The 21,470-nt window shown below is 62.4% G+C and overlaps 1 protein-coding gene across 25 annotated transcripts in view; it reads left to right on the forward strand.

The window, feature by feature from the left end:
- Positions 1–21,470, forward strand: part of BIN1 (bridging integrator 1) — a 49,466-nt gene that overhangs the window by 14,722 nt on the left and 13,274 nt on the right. For 15 of the 25 annotated variants that reach the window (XR_005055263.2, XM_036995977.2, XM_036995981.2 and 12 more), the window contains exons 2-9: positions 10,887–10,967; positions 14,024–14,078; positions 14,274–14,368; positions 14,728–14,823; positions 15,781–15,888; positions 16,581–16,673; positions 20,443–20,528; positions 20,696–20,771. Coding sequence is in view for 24 of the 25 variants with exons in the window: in XM_036995977.2 (XP_036851872.2) it covers positions 10,887–10,967; positions 14,024–14,078; positions 14,274–14,368; positions 14,728–14,823; positions 15,781–15,888; positions 16,581–16,673; positions 20,443–20,528; positions 20,696–20,771 (690 nt within the window). In the remaining variant the exon portion in view is untranslated. Of the gene's footprint in view, positions 1–10,886; positions 10,968–14,023; positions 14,079–14,273; positions 14,369–14,727; positions 14,824–15,780; positions 15,889–16,580; positions 16,674–19,258; positions 20,303–20,442; positions 20,529–20,695; positions 20,772–21,470 lie in introns of those variants that run through there. The other 10 variants (XM_036995980.2, XM_036995999.2, XM_036995997.2 and 7 more) reach the window with 2 other exon arrangements.

Genomic DNA, 21,470 nt, shown 5'->3' on the forward strand with positions numbered 1-21,470 from the left:
GTCTCTAGTGATGAAAGGTCTGTCCACCTGCTGCTCTGTCAGCCTGTACGTGACGCTGCTTCTCGTATCCTGTCCCTGCCAAGTGCCTGCAACCCCCACCGGGGCCCAGTCAGGCCCCTCCCACACGGGTCCCTGCTCTGCGCTGCTCTGTGGCCTGTCCCCAGGGCACCCTCCTACACCGGCCTCTCACCCTCTCTTCCCACCCCAGGGCCTTTGCACTAGCTGTTCCCTCTGCCTGGCACACCTCTCCCTTAGCAGATGCCACTTCCCTGAACCCCTTCCTGCCTTACCCCTCCTGCCATGCTGTGTGTTCTGGAGATACTTCCATCACCACTCATGCCCCCTGGAGCAGAGCATTGACCCCTCCAGGGCGAGGACCTTGTCCTGCCCCTTGTAGAACAGAGCTGGGCAGGGGCGGGGGTGGAGCGTGTCCAGGATGAGTCCAAGCTCCAGTCTTCACAGCCCAAGGGGCCTAGTACCCGAGTCAGTGGTGGGGTCTGGGTCGTGAGGGGTACAATCAAGTGGAGGCCCCTGATGAGGGGCAGCTTGGGCACCCCTGGGGCAGCTGGTGAGACGTTCCGCCCCCACTGGGGTATAAGCAGGCCTGGTGGGGGTGGTCTGGGCAGTGTGGTGGCACTTGATTGTGGAAGGGGTTGGTCTGTCTCGGGCTGGGTGGTCCTGGCCGTCCCAGAAGCCCTCCTACCCACACGGACGGACGCCTGGTTCTGCAGAGGACCGGTAATGGACTCAACCTGGTGGCTGGTCCCCGAGGGAACGGAGCCAGTCACCACCAACCCTGGGCCCCTCCAGCACTTCCTCGGCCACAGTGCTTTGGCTGCAGCCCCAACACCCATGTGCAGGTGGCTCTCAGGCCACTGGGTCTGGGAGTCCATGGTCCACGTTCACGTTCCAGCTCCCACTCCGGCGCTGGGGTCGGTGGGGCGGGTGGGCGTTTTCTTGTCTGAGCGGCACTCACCCTCCCCGCAGCACCGCAGGGCGCTCCCAGGCGTCAGGAACTGCGCGTTTCCTGGCCCCCGCCTCACGTGGCCCCTTCCCCACCCCAGCTTCGGCCCCTGATTCCCTGTGCTCCGTTCTGGCCTGTTTGCACCCCCCCAGCCCGCCCGGTGCAGCCGGCCTTCCTCTGGATGTGGCCGCCCACCCTGGCCGCCAGCCGCAGGCTCATCTGGTGGACAGGCTGGAATTTCAGGTGCCCTGGGCGGGCAGGGGGGCTTCCTGGCTGGGCGGCAGCCGGACGCCCCTCGCCTGAGCCGGAGCCCCTGGGAGGCTCCCTGTGGGAAGGGCCTGGGGCTGCCACGTGGGAAGCCATTGCTGGGGGGCCACACAGGTGGTCGCTGCGTGTTTATGTATCCAGTTAAGGACACAAAGAAGAAAAGCAAGCATCACTTTTCAGTCTCGCCAGTATTTCATAAAGGAAAGGGAAAATCGTTAAAAGAGGAAGGAGATAATTTTAGAGTGACCATTTCCCAAGAAAGGCCACGGGGCTTCGTCAGCTAGTCAGCGTTCTTACCAGAGGCCCTCAGAGGGGCTGAGTCCCCGTGGACTGGTTTCAGGGCGCAGCTATGTCCAGGGCATGACACTGTCTGAAGGCACCTCCGGCGGGGGGGGAGAGCCTGGAGCCTCCTAGTGGGGCGGGGGCGGTGCCGTCTCAGCGGGCCTGGGGGAGCCCGGCAATGTTTTTCTCGATTTGTATTTCATCGCAGAAATCTTTGCATTCTACCGCGCAGTCTGTCTATCGGTTATTTCACGAAAGTGTTTCATCAGTAACTCTTTGGAATGCAGCAAGATGGAGTGTGACCCTTCCAGCAGACCCGCAGGCACATTGCCAGTTAATCCCAGGCGCCTGTGAACCCCGCTTTGAGAATCACAAGTTGAGTTTGGGCTTTGGAATCTGTTGGGCTTGGGGTGCTGCCACTTATTAGCTGAGTGACCTCTCTGAGCCTCAGTTTCTTCATCTGTGGGATGGGACTAACAGTGACCCCCTCGGGATATGCATGAGCTGCGCTGTGAGTGTGGGTCAGGGGCGGTGGGCCCCCCTGCAGGGGAGTCCTGGCACCAGGCTCCCTGGGTCCTGGCCTGTGGGGCTGAGGGTGGGGCAGGTGGAAAGCCCTTAGCTGGGGTCCGTGGGGGTGGGCTGCGTGGCCGAGGCGGAATCCGAAGCTCCTGGGCCCTCTCTGGAGTGTGGGGCCAGCTTGCAGCCATTTCCCCTGAGAGGAAGGAAGGGTGGTAATGGCTGTCCCCTCCTGCCACTGCCTGGCAGCCAGCTTGGGGGGATGGGGTGCCGTGGGGCCAGGGGAGGGGTCCGAGGCCCCTCTTCAGGCCCGTCTCCTGGCAGTAGCCCTGAGTGCACCCACAGTGGAGAGGGAGCTGGGGCCAGGAGGCCCCCCGAGACCCGCTGCCGGGGCTGGGCCCTTCCCGGCCTGCCGCCTGGGCCGCTGTTGGGCTGGTTCCTTTCTCTGGTTTTCTCTCCAGCCCCCTTCCTCACTCTGGCTCCTTGCGCCGTTTCTCCAGGCCTCCGCTCCGCTTCTTGCCAGGCCCTGGGGCCTCCTGTGGTGCCTGCTGCCTTCCTACTGCGCCTGGGAGGGGCTGAGGGCCCGGAGCCCAGCAGGGAGTGTGTGTGGGTGAGCGTACGCAGGCCCGTGGGCGACCGCGGCACAGGACACCTGCACGTCCTGCGTGTGCGGACAGCGCTGTGTGGGGTCCTGGATCTGCAGCATGCCCACTTCCTGGGGGCCGAATGCTGTTTCTGGCTCTTGCCCAAGGCCAGCGTTTCAATGTTTATCTTTCTTAAAAAGTCGTGGAGCCTTTGGGAAGCTGTAAGGCAAAGCCTGAAGTGTGGCCAGCCTGGCACTGCAGGAGGGCTGTGAGTCTCACTGGCCAGGGCCACTCTGCTCCCAGGCAGGAGCCTGGGCTGCTTCTCCCCAGTGTGGCAACAGCTGCACTGGAGTGGGGCCCAGGGGCCCGGGGGCCAGTGCCTTCCCAGGAGGTGGGCCCCTCTTTCTAGCCCCTCTCCCCTTGGTCTCCTCCACCCCAAGAGCCCAGCAGCAGCCTGGGGCTGGAACCACGTCAGACTTGTCACTGGAGACCACCAGCCTTGGGGTAAGCATGGCCGCTCTGAAGGCGGAGCTGCCCGGCTCCCCTGGAGGGAGAGGAGAGTGTGCTTGGCTTGGACGAGAAGATGAAGCTGCCCCTTGTGCAGTCCCCTGCTGGCCGGGGTCATGAGCCACAGCCCAGGACTGGCACCCAGTGGAAATGACCCAGGAGTCAGGTGTCCCGCGTCCGGGCTGGGCCAGTCACAGGTTGGCTCTGCATGCTGCCCTCCCGTCCTCACCCACCAGTGGGGGGCCACGGGAGGAGACTCCTGTGCAGGGGCACCGTGTCCAGAGGCCTCGGGGAGCTAACTAGGCGTCCTGGGGCCAGACTCATCTTTCGGAGAGGCCCCGGGGTTTCTGCAACCCCACCACACTCCGTCGCTGCCTAGAGCAGCCTGCGGGAGGCATGGCCTTGGCTGGGACACAGGAGCAGGTGACGAGGCAGCTGCGGGGGCTGTCGGTCTAGCTCATTTGCCACAGCAGAGAGATCTGAGCACTTGTTCACGGCCACCGCAAAGCCACAGAGTCCTGACTTTGTTTCTTCTTAGCCATGTGGCTAAATTACTTAAAGCCTCAACCTTACTTTTCTCATCTCTAAAGGGGGCATAAGAATATGTAGCTCGGGGAAAGGCCTAGAAATGAAATGAGACCCCTAGTTGATGCCTGGTAGCACTGAGCTCTCCTCCCCTAAAGGGAACTGGGCTCTTGGAGAAGTAGCTGAATCTGGGGCTGGGGCAGGGAAAGCCCTGCTGAGCCTGGGGCGTCATACAGGGCCAGACAGCCAGGAAGTGCTTGAAGGTGCATGGAGTCCTGTCCGCAGGCACCCGCTGGCCACATTTAGGACAGATTGAGCATCACAAAGAATAATAAAGGTAATAGATTATAACACACTGAAGGCAAAATGGGGCCAGGAACCCCTAGTGATATCCCCGCGCCCCTCCCCACAAAGGCGTGACCAGGCGAAGCTCTTCTTTGTAAAATGCCAGGTGACGCAGACGGGATGCCGGAAGCCCTGGATAACAGGTGCTTCAGGCAGAGGCGAGAGGTCCTCTGCCTCTCAGACTTCAGTGTGCACACAGAGCACCAGGGTACTTGTTGACATACAAAGCCTAATTCAGGAGGTCTTGGGGGAGCCTGAAATTCTGTATTTCTATCAGGCTCCCCAATAACAGTGAGGCTGCTGGTCTGTGGACCCCACTTCAAGTAGCAAAGTTTTAATGGAGGTAAAGGCACCAGGGGAAAAGTCTTGGCTGTGGACATTCACAGTGACAGTGTATTGCCCCTCAGATAACTAAGTAGCTACCAATGGAAATGACCTTTGCAGCAGAGATCTGGCAAACACTGGCCGACCACTGATGGGCTTCAGCATGCCAAGCGGGGACATCCCCAGGTGGTGTGGCTGGAAGGACACAACGTTACGTCTGTAGGATTCTTGCCAAACAATGTTTAACCTGTACTTCACCACAGGGAAATAATCAGATGGCTGTTGAGTGTGGAACTTTCTCCAAGTGACTGCTTTAAACTCTTAAAAGACGTCAATATCACGAGAGAAAAAGGACAAGAAGAAAAAGAAACATAAAATGACAAATGATAGGCGTATTGGCAGTATTCTGGATTAAAGGAGATAAGAGACATGACAATGAGGAGCAATATGTGAACATGTTTGGATCTCAGACTGAAAATTAACCCAGACATAAAGGCACACTCTGGGGAGAAGTAGGGGTATTTGAGTATGTCCTGTACATTAGGTAATAGTATCGAACAAACCCTAGCCATACCAGGTGTGCTGATGGCTTACAGGTATTTAGGGGAACATTCTGATTCTTAGGAAATGTGCTGAAGTACTTAGGGGTGAAGCATTTTGGGGAAAAGGGTTTTGGTGTCTGTAGCTTCCTTTCCAGCGGTTCAGCAAACATTCGGGTCAACGGACCCAAGTGGTTACCCAGAGACAAAGCCAACCTTGGCTGAGTGGTAGCAGTTGCTGAACTGGAGGAAGGGTGCATGGCAGTTTGTTTGCTGTTCTTTTGACTTGTATGAGGTTTATATTTCCAGGTAAGAAGCCAGGCGGGGCGCATGCTGGGGTGGTGAGGGGTGGGCTTGGGGCTCCACCTCCCCTCCTGGCCTGCCCGCCTGCTGGTACGTGGCTCCTGGGTTACTGGACGGTCTGGGAGGAAGCTAGGACAGGCTCGGTGGCTCCAGTGCAGGAGTCCATCACAGCCCCAGGGGCCGCAGCACCAGAGCGGGAGGGAGCCGGCTCTGCACCGGCCGCAGGGCCCGTCCGAGTGGAGGGCGAGAGGCCAGAGACACTCACAGAGGGAGGCCCTGGGTGGGCAGAGAGGGCAGGACATCCCGTGTGGACCTGTCTGCCCTGGGGGTGGGGGGCAGCTCTGGCCACCAGGTGTCCTTTGCTGGGGCCCGGGCCCTCCCCCACCTTCCCCTCTAGGGGTCTCTCTCAGAGCCCAGCCATATGTGCCCAGCAGCCGTGGCAAAGCCTGCCTCCTACCTGCCCACCCACCTGCCTTTCTGTCTGGGAGCCTCTGTGGGGTGCGAGGACGTACATCCTGTCGCTGTGGTCTTCTGACCACAAGCTCTGCCGAGAGGAAGCAGTGGGGGGGCGCCGCCCTGCCCCCCGGGGCCGCTCACTCTGAGACCAGCCCTGACCCAGGCAGCCGCGCAGGTGCCCAGCGATGATGAGGAAGGTGAAGGCCCGGATGGGGCTCAGCAGCTGGGTGGTGGGTCCCTGGCGGGAGCTGCATGAGGCCCCCTTGTGTGTGAGTGTGAGTGTGGGTGTGAGCATGTGTGTGGGTGAGGAGTGGGGGTCGCCCATCTCCGCTGGCGGTGTGAGGTGCCTCCTGCGGCAGCCAGCAGCAGTGACCAGGTGCGGGGGCCGCGGGAGGACCTGCAGAGCCTGGGCACCAGGCCGACTGGGCCTGTGGGCCCTGCCTCCCTCAGGCTCTCTTCTGGGCCCCTGCACTCGGCGCTCCTCTTCCCCCAGCTCTGGGTTCTAGAAGGCATGTACTCCTGTGGGGCGGCGCCGTGCCTGTCAGGTGGGGGTGTGTGCCCCATGGGTGCAGGGGACCCGGCCGCTGTCTGGGAGGAGGGGCTTAGAGCCCCCAGGAGGGGACGGCTCGGGGCTCAGCGTCCTCGTCCTGATGCACCTGGCTCACCTGCCGTCTGGCACACAGAGGTGGCACGCTTACCTGTGAGGGGGAGCTGCTGTCTGTGAGGTGCTGTGGGTTCCAAGTGGCGAGCTGCTCGGGGTCAAACCGGTGGGCCTGGGGGCTTTCCTGTCCCTCCGGGTTTGCAAGGCACGTGTTTGCTGTGGGCTGGCCTGTCCCTCAGGGCCTTTGCCTGTGGGGAGGAGGAGAGGGCAGGCCTCTGTCCCTGCCCTCTGCAGCACCCTTGCCAGGAAGCTCACCCTGAGCCCCCAGGGCCCTGGCACCGGGCACTCCGTGCTGACTGAACACCCCACCCCCACCCGGTTTGCAGCCCAGGTGCAGGCGGCTGAGCAGTGGATGTGAGGGGGTTCACTGCCCCCACCAGCTCCCCTCTGCCCTACTGGGCTGTCCCTTCCGAGGCACTTCGGCTCCGCTTGCTTGGAGCTTGGAGCTGAGGAGGGTGTGGTGGGGCAGGCGCAGTGCATGGATAGGTCTCCTGGCCTGCTGGTGCTCAGGCCCTGACTGCCCCCACTCCCTCCTGCGCCACCCCAAAGTGTGGGGCCTGTGCGTCTGCCCTCTGTCCCATCCTCTAAAAGCCTCCCCTTTGCTCATTGCAAAGGAGACGTGCATGATAGGTGTGACACAGGAGTGCCTGCCCCCACCCCAAAATAACCCTGGACAGAGGGCAGGAACTCTGACTGCAGGCAGGCCCTCCTCCTCACCTGATTCCTGCTCTCCTTCAAAACCCAGTCAGTCGTCCTGCACTGTCTGTGCCCCTGTGGGCCAGGCCCCCTGGGCACCCACAGGCCCCTGCACTCTAGGTGGGCTGTGTGAGGGTGGCCCAGGGAGGCCCCCTGACTGTGTGGTGAATGTGTCCCCAGGGCCACAGTCTTGGGGAGCAGCCAGCTGCCTGTGTAGGTGTCCCAGGCGGAGGCCCTGGTGGCGTTGGAGCGAGCAGCCCTGGGGCCTCCCCGTGGGGAGGGGACAGACCCAGCACCGCCAGGCAGCTTTGAGGTGGCAGGGAGGGGACCCGCGGTCGTCTGGGCTCCCCAGCAGCACTAGTCGGAAGGCCTCTTTCCCAGGAGCTGGGCACGGCAGAAGAACCAGCTTTGGACGGTGGGAACTGGGAAGCTGGTAGCAGTCGAGGCTGTGGGATTTCCCTGGGTGGTAGTTTCGGCCTGGTCCCTAACCCTGGCCTGTCTTGGGGTAGGCGGTGCCTGGCTCGTCCCCCATAACCAGCTCTTTCCTCTCCCCCGCCTCTCAGGACGCACCGGGATTTCCTTGAGGAAGGGGACCCTGGCTGTGTGCCCTCCTTCCCTCGTCTATAAAATTGGGGTAGGGATGCTGAGGATCGGACGAGGCCAGGAGCAGTGTGCACTTCCTGGCGCGCTCTGAGCCTCCGTCTCCGCCTGGTTACAGGTCGCCGTGATTACTCCCGGCAGAGGCCGTGCGCCGAGGTGTGGAGGAGTTAGGCAGTTAGCCTGATGTCCCACCGGCCAGGGAGCCTGGCTCGGCTTCCCGTGCTGGTCACCACCTCTTCAGAGCTGGGACCCACTGGAGCCAGCCTGGGTCACCTGAGGCCAGGCCTCAGTCAACATGAATGCCAATTCTAACCCTAATTCTAACAGCTCCCTCCCAGAGCGAGCTCTCTGTGGGTCAGGCTGCCTACTTTCCGTATACGACCTTCCCATTTTGCCTGACAGGAGGCTGAGCCTGAGATGGAGTGACTCTGACCTCAAAGCCCATAGCTCAGATTAGCCAGGGGTCAACAAAAAACACATGTGTCCACCCTGTGCCCAGCCTTGTGCAGGATTTGAGGATGTGGAGAGGGCTGGGCACTGTTTCTGACCTCAGGCTGTCCATGTGGCAAGACAGGGTGAGAGGCAGATACTTGGAGACATTGCAGAACAATAAGGAGGGCAGGTCCCAGGCCGTGAGTGGGGCAGAGTCGTGTGGGGAAGGGAGAGGGCAGGGGCAGCCTCACAGAGGTGTCACTTGAGCAGGGTTTTGAAGGATGAATAGGAGTTTGCTGCCTGCATGCATGCCCATGTGCGTGTGACTTCTGGCTAGCCTCTTGGGATGCCGTCAGTCTGCACCGGGCCGGAGGTTGGCTGGCGTTCAGGCCAAGCTCCAGGAGGATGGTCCGCAGGTCTTTCAGGGGATTCCAGGTTCTTGCAGGTCTAGAGACGTGTTTTATAGACCTGAACTTTAAGGCCTATGTTATTTTTATTTTCCGGACAAGGCACTCGAGGCTCAGAGAAAAGTAAGGGACCCTTTTCCCAAGCATCTTCTCACTGCCTTGCAGGCCCTCTGTGGCTGGCCTTTCTTAAAGCCTGAAGGTCTCCCCGGTGGCTTCCGCAGTCTGTGTGCACCTCTGGGGCCTTGGAACCCTTGGCAGCCCTGATGGCAGGGCAGGGCCTGGGGGTCCTTTGCTGATTGAGTGCATCTCCCCTGGGAGATGGAGAGGGAGGCACGGACAGGACTCGCTCCCCGGCTCTTGCTCTGCGGGCTGGCCAGGCCCTGCCCCTCTCCTGGGGAGCCGGGGCTCACTCTGTGGCCCCTGCTACTTCTGAAGTCCCTTCCCACGTCGTGGTCCGTTGCTCTCTGGAGGGCGTGGGGCTGTAGGGCGGCGTCTGATAAGGGGTGAGTCACCCCCCAAGCCCCAAGCTCAGTGCTGAGCCCTGGGCCCCTCTGCAGCCCCACCCCGTGTGTGCAGCACAGCTGGGGCCGGCGGCCAAGGGAGTGGCGAGCCTGGGGCTGTGGGGGTGCGCGCGTGCCGATGCTCTTGCTCGTGGTGGTCTGGTTTTGCGTTTCTCCTCTCACTGCAGAGTCAGCCCTTGGTGTCCAGCTGCCCCGGCCCCTGCTGTGTGTCCTGGCCACTGCAGCACAAAGGTGCTGGTGGGCCGCGCCCCTGTGCTCCCCTGCCCTTCGCCCTCCTGACACTCACACCCTCCCTCACCATCCTCTGTCACACCCTCTAGGGGCCTTGAGTGGTTTGAGATTCCCTGGGACTGCCTCCTCCCCTTTGCTGTGAGCTCTCCCCTCTGTCTGAGCTGCCAGTCCCCCGGGGAATCTCCCCTGACTGCCTGGGCTGCTTGGCATCCCCACCCTGGGCTCCCACAGTCTCATGTGCGTCCCTGTCTCTCGGGGCTGGAGCTGTGTCTGCTTGCTCTCTGCAGAGATGCCCCAGGCCGGGCACAGGGCAGGCGTTTGCTGAGAGATGGCTGAGTGTCCCCGTGTGGAGAGGAGGGCCTGAGAGGTGCCTGGCCCGCGCCAGATGGAGGAAGCGCAGCAGGGTGGCACAGGCCATCCTGGGGCCGGGCAGGCTGGGAAGGGTCCAGGCTCTTTCTGGGACTGGGTGTCCCTCAGGCCAGAACCCTGGCCTCTCTCCTGGGCCGGTGAAGCTGAATTCCGGGCAGCGTGGCCCGTTCAGCATCTTGGAAGGGAGCGTGTAGCTGAGGGGTCGCTGGGGTTGACCTGCTGGCTCTGGCAGCTGCTGGGCCGGCCCGCAGGGCTCCTCTGGGCCGTGGGCCTGGCCCTTCTGACTCATCCTTGCCCTGGGCCCACCTTACCCTCCACCTGGGTCTCCTCTGCCTCGGCATCCCCTGTCTGCACCCCCATCTCTGATCTTGCCTCCCCTGCCTCCTGCTGCCCTCCCTGTCTTTGCCACTCTGTTTGCCCCTTTCTCTCTGTTGTCCTCGAGGGCTCGGGGCCAGGGAGCAGAGGCTGGAGGGCGGCACTCCTGGGCAGCCGCCCCTCAGGCGCCTGGCCCAGCTCTGTCAGTTTCTAGGTACTCCCTCTCCAGGCCTTGGGTGTCTCTCGGCCTCTCCCCTCCTGTCCTCTCACTTCCCCTCCCCGTCACAACTGAGGAGGCACAGCTGTGAGTCGCGCAGGCTTCCACCTGGGAGGACAGCGTGTGGGGCATGTGGCGTGAGCCCGTGTGTGTGTGTGCCCTTGCACATGGCTGTGGATGTGCGCGTGCGCCGGGGTGGGGTGGGCAGCAGGGCCTGCTGGGCTGTGGAGAAGGGAGGAGGGTGGCTAGATGGGTCCACATCTGAGCATCGTCAGGTCAGTCAGGTCGGGAGCTGACTCCTGGTGACTTGAAGAACCTGCCCCGCCACCCTCACCGCACTCCTCGTCTGAGTGGCCGCCTCCCAGCCGGGGGCCGCTCTCCTCTGTCTGGGTTCTGAGCCTGTGTCCGGGAAACAGAGTCCTGTGGGTGTGGGGTGGTGCCTCCTGGCCCCTCTCCTGCCAAGCGTGCAGGCCAGTCACCCAGGGGTGCGGTGTGAGGTCGCCGAGGAGGGCTGCTGTCTTTGAAGCCCCCTTGTCCGGTGTTGGTCGCTGCAGCAGGCCTGTCCTGAGTGGCTCCTCTGGGCCGTGGGGGAGCCCTGGGTGGCGGGAGGAGAGTCCTGGGCTCAGGCCTGCCCCTGGGGGTCCCAGCAGCTGTGAGACTGAGGGTCCTGAGGGTCCCAGCACCCTGGGCTGCGTGACGCTGGCCACAGGCCTCGGAGACCCTGACTGGGTGGGGAGGGTCAGTGGGCTTGGGGACTGGGCACTCCTGGTGTGGCCGCTCTCTTTCCCAGGGTAACAGTCTTCCCTCCTCCGTCTGCCTCGGCAGGTCCTCCAGAAACTGGGCAAGGCGGATGAGACGAAGGATGAGCAGTTCGAACAGTGTGTCCAGAATTTCAACAAGCAGCTGGTGAGCGTGGGTGGCCCTTGGCCTTGGGGGGCTTATGAAAATGAAAGTGTGGCTGACAGGTGAAAAATGTCAAGAGCCAAATTGGTGGAGCAGGGGAGCTTGGAGACGGGATCTTTGTGGGCTGGTGCATCATGGAAGGCTTCCCGGAGGAGGTAGCCCTGCACTGGGCATGGACCATGGGAAAGAGGAGGGAAGGGCAGGGTATGAGTCCTCCAGACGAGATGGAAAGCTTGGTGGGGGGAGGAAGGGTGGGTGGGGGCAGGCAACAGACTGTGGCCCAATGCTGGAAAACCTTGGTGTCAAGGCCAGCGGGAGCTGTAGAAGCTCCTTGGGAAGAGAGTGGCTTCTCAGGGTTCCATGTGGGAGCACAGCAGACTGGGTTCCATGTGGGTACCTGCTGAGCATCAGGCACTAGTCAGGGGCTGTGATTGCAGGGAATATGGTCTTTGTGGAAGCAGAAGGGGCTGCCCCTTCCTATGGGAGGCCTAGGAGAGGGTGTAGGTCACCTGGCTGTCAGCAGCTCCCAAAGGGGCCCCAGCACCCAGGCCACCCCTGCCCCTGGAGTGCTGCGAATGCAACTCACCCGCCTGGTAGCCACCCTGAGTCCCCCAGGTGGGCCAAGCTCTTCCTTCTGGGGGCACCTGCAGCTTGCACCCAGGGGGCATCATTGCCATTTGCTTCTATCACTGAGAAGGGCAGGTCTGCCTCCTTCCTGTTCTCAGGGCCCAGGGCTCGGCTCACAGCGAGCGGCCTTGACTGCATGGGGCAAATGTCGGCTGCCGCCAGAGGGGATCCGTGCAGGAGGGGACGTCCATGCCCTCTAGACCTACTGAGGTCTGGGTCTTCAGGCCACGCAGATGGGGGTGTCGAGGAAGCCGGGAGCACTGTGTGGGGAAGGGCGGGGCGCTGGACGAGCCGCCCCATGGAGCTGTGCTGGGCGACGGTCCTGGGCTGTGATGCTCTTCCAGGCTCTCTGGTCCGGAGCCAGGAGAGGGGACAGCGGCTCCAGAAATTCACTCGCCCCAGCTGCTCTGCAAGGAGTGTGTTAGAGCCCCAGGGACCTCCACAGAGGCGTTCCGTGGATGCCCTGTTTGGGGGTCCAGGGAGGCAGTTGGGGAGCGAACACAGACACCCAGTGCTGGTGGCCTCAGTGCTGTCCTGCGGGAGGCGGCTGAAGGGGAGGGCTATGCCTGAGCCCGGGCTCTGATGGGGGTGCATGGCTCAGGGGCGCAGCTGCAGCTCGCACAGCGGAGGGAGAGCTCTGGGCAGCCTCTTGCACATCTGTGCCCTGCGTGCCTGCTCACAGTGAGACCTTGTTTGGGCAGCACAAGGGGCCCTGGTACGGCCTGCGGCCCAGACGAGAGCAGCGGCCTGCCTGGGGGTGACCCTCCTCGGGGTGCAGCGGCCCGCCTGGGGGGGCCCCTCCTCAGGTGCAGCAGCCTGCCCGGGGGTGACCCTCCTCGGGTGCAGCCGCCCGACCGGGGGTGACCCTCCTCGGGTGCAGCGGCCTGCCCGGGGGAAACCCTCCAGCAATCCGGGGCCCAGAGGCCGAGGCCGTGGAGCCTCCCCGTCTCGGACCGTCTCTGTGTCGCCCTAGGCAAGTCGCAGAGCCGGGCTCTCAGCTTCCTCTTTGGCTGGGCAGGGCAAGTGGTTCTGGGAGGATGCGGTGCTCTGAGCACACCAAGGCCACAAGAGCGGGCCCTGGTAGGAGGAGGGACGGCCTGCCTTGGGGCACAGCAGAGGTTTGGGGGTCCCTGGGGGGAGCCTGCTGGAAAGCTGTCCTGCCTGCCCAGTGATGGAGAGTCGACCTGCATCGGTGGAGACCACCTCTCACCTCCCAGCCAGGCCGGAGCACTGTAGGAGTGCCGGTTTCTGGGACTGTGGCTCGCTGCCAGTCCATGTCTGTCTGAGCCTGCACCAGGGCGAGGGGACCCAACCCACGGCTGTCACCCATGCATGGGCAGAGAGAGGCCAGGAGGGAGCCTGTCCCCCGCAGACACCAGCCGCAGGCCCTGCAGAGGCTCTGCTCTCCTCGCGGCCCATCTGAGGACATCGCTGCATAGCCCTCTGAGGCTGGCCCTCCAGGCCACAGGGCTTGGCTCACTCACCACACTGCCTGAGCCCCTGTGGTGCGCCAGGCACTGTGCGGCACGCCACGCTCATTAGCTGGCGCTCTGCCAGGCAGGCTCCTTCACTCCAGGTGACAGATGAAGAGACCGAAGCTCGGAGAGGTTAGCGCCTTGCTTGAGTCTGTGTCTAGTAAGGTACAGAGCTGGGTGTCCATGGCCCCAAAGCCTCTGTTTTCATCTTCACGTGGTTTTTGGAAAATTCTGCATCTCCCTGTTGGTGGTCTCAGACCTCCCCTGCGGGCCTCAGCTTCCCGGTGGTGTCTATGGGCAGGAGAACTTGCGGCCCTTCCATGGCCCTCCCTTCTGGGGGTCCGCGGCCTCTGGAAGCCCCTGAGGCGGCTCTCCCACCCCCCGGCTCAGGCCCCCCGCAGGGCTGTGCCCTTCCCTGACGGAGCGGTGGTGACCTGCTGATCTGGGCTTCGGGAACGAGGGGTCAGGTGGTCCACGCCTGCTCCTGTGCTCGCCGGTCCCCGGTCCGTGGTTATTGGGGGCAGGCCAGGTGCACGCTGCTTCCATGACACACGTGTGCTGTGTCGTGTGTCAGTCAGCAGAGCCCCCAGCGTCTTGTCCAGTCTCTGTTTCCTGCCTTCCTTCCGGGGCTGTCAGTGGTGCCTGGAAGAGACAGGTGCTGACATGAACTTGGGGAGGATGTCCCTTGGGGCACAGGGCCCCTGAGTCAGGGATGGTGCTGAGAACACAGTGGATGCCCAGGACGTGTTTGTGGTCAGAGAGGCGGGAGCCGCTGTGCCCGTGCGGGGCCTCTCACTCTCACATGCCTCGGCCTTCTCGGCCCCCCAAAGCCCGGACCAGGACAGCTGCTCGGTGCACCTCTCGGGAGCAGCCCGTTTTCTATGCAGGTGGGCAGGGAGGAAGGGTCAGTACGGGTTGTGCCCCAGGCCCTCACCCTGTTTTGCCTTTTCTCTGCAGACCGAGGGCACCCGGCTGCAGAAGGATCTGCGGACCTACCTGGCCTCAGTCAAAGGTAAAGTGCAAGTGGGGCTCTTGGGCAGACCTGGCCTGGGCAGGCGGCTTCGTGGGACAGTGAGGGGGTCTTTCCCTCATGCAGCTGATGGGTGCTGAGCTAGGAAGGCACAGCAGAGTCTGTGGGGGTGCCCCTTCTGCGCCCTGGCTTAGCGGCCCATGGCCCTGGCTGCACTGTGGCTCCTCTGCCCCACAGCCATGCATGAGGCCTCCAAGAAGCTCAGTGAGTGCTTGCAGGAGGTTTACGAGCCTGACTGGCCTGGCAGGGACGAAGCGACCAAGATCGCGGAGGTGAGTGTGGGCCAGGGGGCCGGCCGTTCCTGGAGGGCCCTTCCAGTCTCAGCTGCCAGCTGGCCCACCTTCCCTCGCCCTCTGGGGCGAGCACTTTGGTTCCCAGGCACTCATGTGCTGTGTGATTCGCGCGTACCTCCCCTCTCCAATCCCCCTGGCCCTGGGCCTATCTGAGCCTCACAGCTGCCCCACAACAGGCTGCAGGGCAGCAGCTGTTACCCATTACAGTGAGGCAGCTGATGTTCTGAGCAGCCACTGCTGTGCACAGTGGGTCTGGGGCCGACGCCCAGGCCCCTGGGGAGCACAGGGGCTGAGTGTGCCCAGGCCCCATGGAGCACCCTCGTTCCTGCCTCCTGCAGAACAATGATCTGCTCTGGGTGGATTACCACCAGAAGCTGGTGGACCAGGCGCTGCTGACCATGGACACATACCTTGGCCAGTTCCCCGACATCAAGGTGAGGGGCCTGCTTTGCGGATCTGCCCTGCTCTGGCCTGGCAGCCTGTGCAGGGGGAGGTGGGTAGGAGGCCCGGGGAGGGCAGGCATCCCCCTTGCCTGGCAGTTCACCCCTCCAGGGCTGCTCTTTCCGAGGCCAGCACGCCAGCTCCCACACCTGGGTCTTTCGGAGCTGAGGGTTTTGGGCCAGTACCTGTGGGAAGAGACTGTGTGGGGTGTGTGCGTGGGTATGGCTGTGGCACTGTGCAGTGGGTGTAGAGTCATCTGAGGTGTACTAAGGGGCTTTAAGGCCTGGGCATGTGTCCAGCACAGGTGCCCTGTGTTAGGCTGTGTGCTTGGAAGGGAAGTGTATGCAGTCATGTAGGTTGTCTGGTGTTTGGGTGACTGTACGGTCAAAAAACTTGCATGTCTGTTGTGCCTGGGAATGTGCTGGGGGTTGTTAATAGGCCAGGGTCTCCTCCGAGGTGCTTTGGTCATGGAAGCAGAGGTGCCTGGGTCGTGACTGCGGTCATTCTAGACCCGATCCCCTGGGGGTCCACGCTCCAGCCCTCTCAGCCACCCGAGGCAGGTGCCTCATGGGGAGTGGAGAGGCTTCAGTGGTGGCCTGGGAGAAGGGAAGCCTGCGGCCCGGGAGGCCCCTTCAAGGAGCTGAGGGCTAGGCCAGGGAAGAGGCTCAAGCAAGTCCAGCACAATACTGGCTGGTGGGTGTGACAAAGGGGCAGGTGTCACTCGGAGGCGGCTTGACCTTCATGTGGGAAGAGACCTTGCAGGGCCAGCTCTGGGCCACCAGGAGTGTGCGGCAGTGCCTCAGTGTGTGTTAGGAGCCCTCGAGGGGCCTGGGTGTCCGGCCGCATCCAGGTCCCTGTGCCCACGGCCCTGTCCCCTGGGCCTGGTCCGGGTCAGGTCTCAGCGCGGGTGCCAGGCCTCATACAGCCCCGCACCCCTGTCTATCCCCCAGTCACGCATTGCCAAGCGAGGGCGGAAGCTGGTGGATTATGACAGCGCCCGGCATCATTACGAGTCCCTCCAAACGGCCAAAAAGAAGGATGAAGCCAAAATTGCCAAGGTAAGGGCTGGAGGTGGGACCGGGAGGGTCTTTAGGGAGACCAGCAGGGGCGGGATGCCAGTGGGAGCCTCCCTCCTGTGCTGGCGTCCTCAGCCCTGCCCGCTGCAGCTGGGCCTGTCCCAGAGCTGGGGGTGGGGCAGTGCTGGGCCCAGGGTGGGGGTGAGGCAGGCCCTGTGGGGCCTGGGTGAGGGCTCACGCCTGGCCCGTCCGTGGTGCCCGCTTGGCCCCGGGCCCTTGTGCCCTGCTCTCAGGCCACTTTCCAGGGTGAGCTTGGGTTTCACTGGACTTGTCCTGCCCAGCTGGGCGTGCTCGGGTGGAATTCCATCCCAGGGTCTGATGTGACCCTGTCTCAGCAGGAACAAGGCAGGGTGGGCACAGGGCTGGGGCCCTCCGCACCCTCCGTGGGGAGAGCTGAGGGCGGGCCCCACTGCCCGGCAGGACCCTGCTTGCCGAACCCTCTGCACCGCTAACAATTCTGACATTTTGCTTTGCAGCCGGAGTTCACCCCCTCACTGTCCCACTATTGATTCTCTCAGCCTCAGGGCCACAGGCCCCTGCCGAGGTGGCCAGCGTGTCTGTCTCCGCGTTTGGGACGTTTGGACTTGGTGTTTAACACGCGTGTCTCTGTTTCTCTCTCCCCACCTCCCTCCTGTCTCCGCTCTCCTTGCCTTGACCTCCGCTCCCGCCCCCAGCCTGTCTCGCTGCTTGAGAAGGCCGCCCCCCAGTGGTGCCAAGGCAAACTGCAGGCTCACCTCGTAGCTCAAACTAACCTGCTCCGAAATCAGGTGACACCCGCCTCTAACCTTGCACGTGCTGGCGCCTTCTCGTCTGTTGTGTCCTCGGTCGGGTGCCTGTCTTGTGCTTCCCCGGGCGGGGGAGGGCTCAGGCCTTTTTCCCGGTTGGGAGGCAGGGTGGGTTTCAGATGCCTCTGGCTAGATGCTGGCTCAGATGCTGCTGCTTCAGATGAGACTGAGGTCAAATGTGGGAGACAGGTAGAGGCTGGGACCTCTGGCTGACCTAGGGTGGGCCCAGGTCTGCTGCTGAGAGCCGGGGTCCACAGCAGTCCCGGCATTCTCTGAAGTCCTAGCCTCCAGGGATGGCTCGGAGCTGTTTGTCTGCTGTGGGAGCTCTGGCAGGGAGGGATGTGATGTGACTGGGGCTCCTGCCCTGACATGCCCTGTCCTTCAGGCGTCCTAAGCACTGTGAAGCCATCCTGTATAGGAGACAAGCCTGCCCTGAGGGGCAAAATCTCCTTCCCAGGGTCCCAGAGCCACTTAGTGGCCAGGCTGGGGTTCACCTGGCTCAAGCCCTGGGTTATTAGCATAGTATCCTGGTGGGGGTGTGTGTGTGTGGCTCCCTGTGGGTGGACCTGCCACTGCTGGTCAGACTCATGGGGACCCCTGGGACCTGTGGGCCCCCATGGTTCCCCTGGAGGGGTTACTGGGAGGGCGTTCCATTCTGGCTTGGATGCTAAAACCTGGACCTAGAGGGCTGGTTCAGTGGGAGTTGATGGAGGGCAAACTGTCTGCACTCCAGTGAGCCCGGAGGGCTTCCTGGAGCAGGCACTTTGTATAAAACTCCTGAGCAATCCTACTACCCTGGCAATACTCCCTGTTCCCGGCGCCTGCCCTCGGGATGCCAGGTCCTGGGTGAGCACTGCGCTCCGGGACGGCTGGGTGCAGCGCCCGGTACGGTGGCTTCGTGGGTCTCCCTCCTGTGAAGCTGATGTAGCTCCAGTGCACCTTCCTGGTCCCAGGGTTGGGGCGGGCAGCCCGGGATGCTGGATTTCTCTCTGGGCAGCGGCCCCGTTTCTCCTGGTTTCATCATCTTCGGCCCTGGTGTCTTGAGCTCTGGGCTCAGCAGGGGGTTGTGGCCCAGTTCTTAGCTGACCCGCTGCTGATTTCCTTTAGGCCAAAGCTGTGGGCTGACTTTGTAGGCAGTGCTGTGGAGAGCATCACCCTGGGTTGGGGTGACCCAGGATCTCCGGAGTCTGGGGAGGCGGCCTGCTGGGGAGACATGGGCGGGGCGCGTGGCTGGAGCCAGCTTGTCCTGCCTTGGAGCTGGAGGGCATGGGGCTGTTGACCCAGGGCCAGAGTTCCTGCATGATTTTCCCTGAAATGGGTTTGGCGGAGACCACATGAACGCCTGTGTGGGGTGGGAGAAGCCCCTGAGAGACCAGGGCGCCTGTGGCCCTTCCTGGGCTCCTCGGGCACGTGTGGTGGGGTCGTGCTGGGAGGTCCACTCGCCTCTGCCCCGCCACACCCCCCTTTAACCGCACGGGAGGCTGAGGCACGTGATCTCATCTTTGGAGTTGGACTGAAGATGTGAGTTTCTTGGCTGAACTGGCTTTCCTGTTTGGGTTCCATTTTTATTGAACGTATCCTCCTTCTGCACCCCCCACCCCACCTCATGCCTGCTTGGAAGCTGGGGAGCGCTCGAGTCCCTGTGGGCAGCTGGCTGACTGTGAGGTGGCGCACTTGGGGCCCCAGGGCTGCCCAGCTGGCCGCCGTGACTTGAGACACGGGGCCTCGTGAGACGATGCTCCGTCCAACTGACCAGTTCCATGTGTGCCCTGGGCTCATTCTGAGCTGCTCTCCACACTTGCCAATCTCCCCAAACCTGCCTGCAGGGCCCTCGTGTCCCACTGCACGGTGAGCAGGCCGACTTCGGGTCTGCTTTACACATCCGTCAGGGTGCAGCTGAGCCAGCGGGGCCCCCCAGTGGACAGCTCGCCCCACTCCCTGCCACCCCAGGTGCCTCAGAAATAGCCGGAGGATGAGGAATGTGACTCTAAGGGAATGAAAAGCACAGGCGCTTCCAGGAGCTCTAGAATGGAACCACCCTGTTCTTTGCACTTTGCTGGGACATGTGAACAGGTCTTAGTGTGTGGCGACCAGCTGCTGTGCCATTATCAAGTCACTGTCATGACTGCTTATTTGGGGACTTAGGACTGGTGTCATGGGGTGGGGCCAAACCCTCACGGAGAGGTGGTTTTTGTGGGTAGAGGGGCTGGGCAGTCAAGGCAGGTCCTGGCGGACGTGGGACTTGAGCCAGACTCCTGGTGGGTGGGTGGGAGGCGTGCACGAGTGTCAGGCTTGTGGGAGACCCCCTTTTTGTGGGTTCTGCAAACTGTCATCAGCAGACCCCAGTCAGGCAGGGCGGTTCCTGGAGGAGTACAGTGGGGATGGCCAGGCCCAGGGCCTGGAGGGCAGGCCACACCCGATCCATTCCAGGTGTGGCAGGAGCACGCGTGCTTAGAGACGTCTCTTTTTTCTTTGTTTCCTATCCTACCTCTAATTTTTAAATTAGATGTTTAAATGTGAGGCAGAGAGCTCACACACTCCAGCAAGTTCCAATGACCTGAAGGTGACTGCAGGCAGGAGGGGTGGTGGCCCCTCTCCTCCAGTCATCCCCAAGCTCCCCCAGCTCAGTGGGGTCATGGGCTGACTTGGGCTGATTCCAGTGTCTGAAGCTGGTTGGAACAGCTGGGTGGGCTTGCGAGATCGTGTGCTTTGTGACAGTTTGGCATTCTGGCCCGTTGGCGGCCTCTGCCAGAAGGCCTGAGAATGTGAAGCTGCCGGCTGGAAGTTTTCTCCTGGGAGGGGCCGTTCCTGGGCTGTGACTCAGGCCCTGAATCCAAGTCACCCCGTTGTCACTGTTCCCAGCAGCCCCTCCAGAATGAGTAGCAGAGCCCTGCTCGCTGGAGCTGACCCACTCCCACCCTCACGCTGGCCCTCCGCCTGCAGGGGGAGCACTTGCTGCCTGGTTCCTGACATTCAGCTCTGCCATGGGGCCTTAGTGCTGCTGCCTGGGGGTGCAGACAGGCCCGGGGGGTACAGGGCCTGCCCTGGGCACAGTGCGCAGGCCTGGGGAGCTGGCACGGGTGCTGCCCAGTGGCCCAGCTCCTCCCCTGGCCCTGCCCTCCCCATCTTCCCCCTGGCTTTCCCAGCCTCTGTCTAGTGGGAGCAGGGCACAGGGTAGGGGGGCTGGGTAGGAAATACTGCCCCAGGGAGGTGAAATGCAGGCTGGTGGCAGAGGCTGAGTAGGAGCCTGCCTTAGAAAGGGGAAAGGAATGCTCAGGACAGCCAGCAAGGGCCAGGCCCCGAGAGCTGGGCAGCAGGCTGACAGCCTGAGATGGGTTCCTGGGGAGTGGGCAGGGCCCACACCTGGCTGGGTCTGAGGTCTGCCTCTGTGCCCTTCCTGTGCCCAGCCTCCCCGTGGGCCTCTTGTCCTGTGCCTTCTTCTTGGGTCCTACTCATCCCTTCCCTCCCTCCTGGGCCACCTGGGCCAGATGGTGAGGGGTACTCCCTTCGGTGATGGCTGCTCTGCCCTCCTATTCCCTGGGCGCCCCCTGGAACTGGCTATAGGGGCACAAGGGCTGCCTGGGGTGGCCCACCCGGTTGTCCACATTCAGGTTAGCCTGTCTTGCCCAGAACCTGGGTCCCAGTGAGCTGGGCGGGAGGTTGGGGGAGCAGGTCTTGTGGGGGCCTGGCCTGGGCTGGGCTGGCTGGGACAGAGGCCCAGCAGAGGGCAATGACCCGTCCTGCCCTGCAGGCCGAGGAGGAGCTCATCAAAGCCCAGAAGGTGTTTGAGGAGATGAACGTGGACCTGCAGGAGGAGCTGCCGTCGCTGTGGAACAGGTGGGCCAGGAGCAAGGGGCCCCGCCCCCTCCCGGGCTGCAGCTGTGTCCCTGGTGTCTGTCCACCGGGCCCCGGGCCCCTCAGGGTCTGCATCCCTGGGTGAGGCTCTATTGGGCTGCCCACTCTCGCCCATGTTCTCTTTGCCTTTTTTTCTCTCCCACCTGCAGCCGCGTAGGTTTCTACGTCAACACATTTCAAAGCATCGCTGGGCTGGAGGAAAACTTCCATAAGGAGATGAGTAAGGTAGGCCTGGTGACCCCGAGGGCCTCGGCCTCCGGTCAGGGCCAGGCTCCTGCATCTCTGCTGGGGTGGGATCGCGCCCCGGTGGCCACTGCGCCTCCTCTGGGTCCCAGGGAAGAGCTCCCCACCCAGAGTGTCCAGGCCCAGTGGGAACTGCTGGGTGCATGGGGGTGGCGGTGAGCGGGGTCCCCAGGTCCAGCCCCAGTCCCCTCACTGCTCCCTGTCCTATTCTTGCCTGGACAGAACCAGCCCCCATCAAACTGTCAATGTGAACGCAGGAAACCTCGGCCCAGGGAGCTCAGTGTCAGAACATGATGGTGGTTTCCCAATTTGTGGGCAAATAGTAAATAAATTACTAGGATTTTTCTTAATTTTTAATTTTTCCCACATTTTTTTTAAAGACATTAAGCAGGTCTGCTTTCTCTGCCAGCATTTGGCATATTCAGAAGGGCTCTGATTATCTTAAATCCTTATGTTGTATTCTTTTCATTTTAACTTCACTAGCAGTTGAATGGCAGAGGCGAGCTGGGGAGAGGAGCGTTGGCAGTGGGTGCATCTGACTCTGTCTCTTGGGCTCAGAGGAATGAAGTGATGGTGGTTGATTCCAGGCCCAGGACAGGAGGAGGACAAGGCAGCGTGTGGCCTCTCCCGAGTCACTGTCCTCAGTATGGGGACCTGCCTTTTAGGCCTTCCCTTCCCTTT

Source organism: Manis javanica, chromosome 7 (genome assembly GCF_040802235.1).
Source record: "Manis javanica isolate MJ-LG chromosome 7, MJ_LKY, whole genome shotgun sequence".
NCBI lineage: Eukaryota > Metazoa > Chordata > Mammalia > Pholidota > Manidae > Manis > Manis javanica.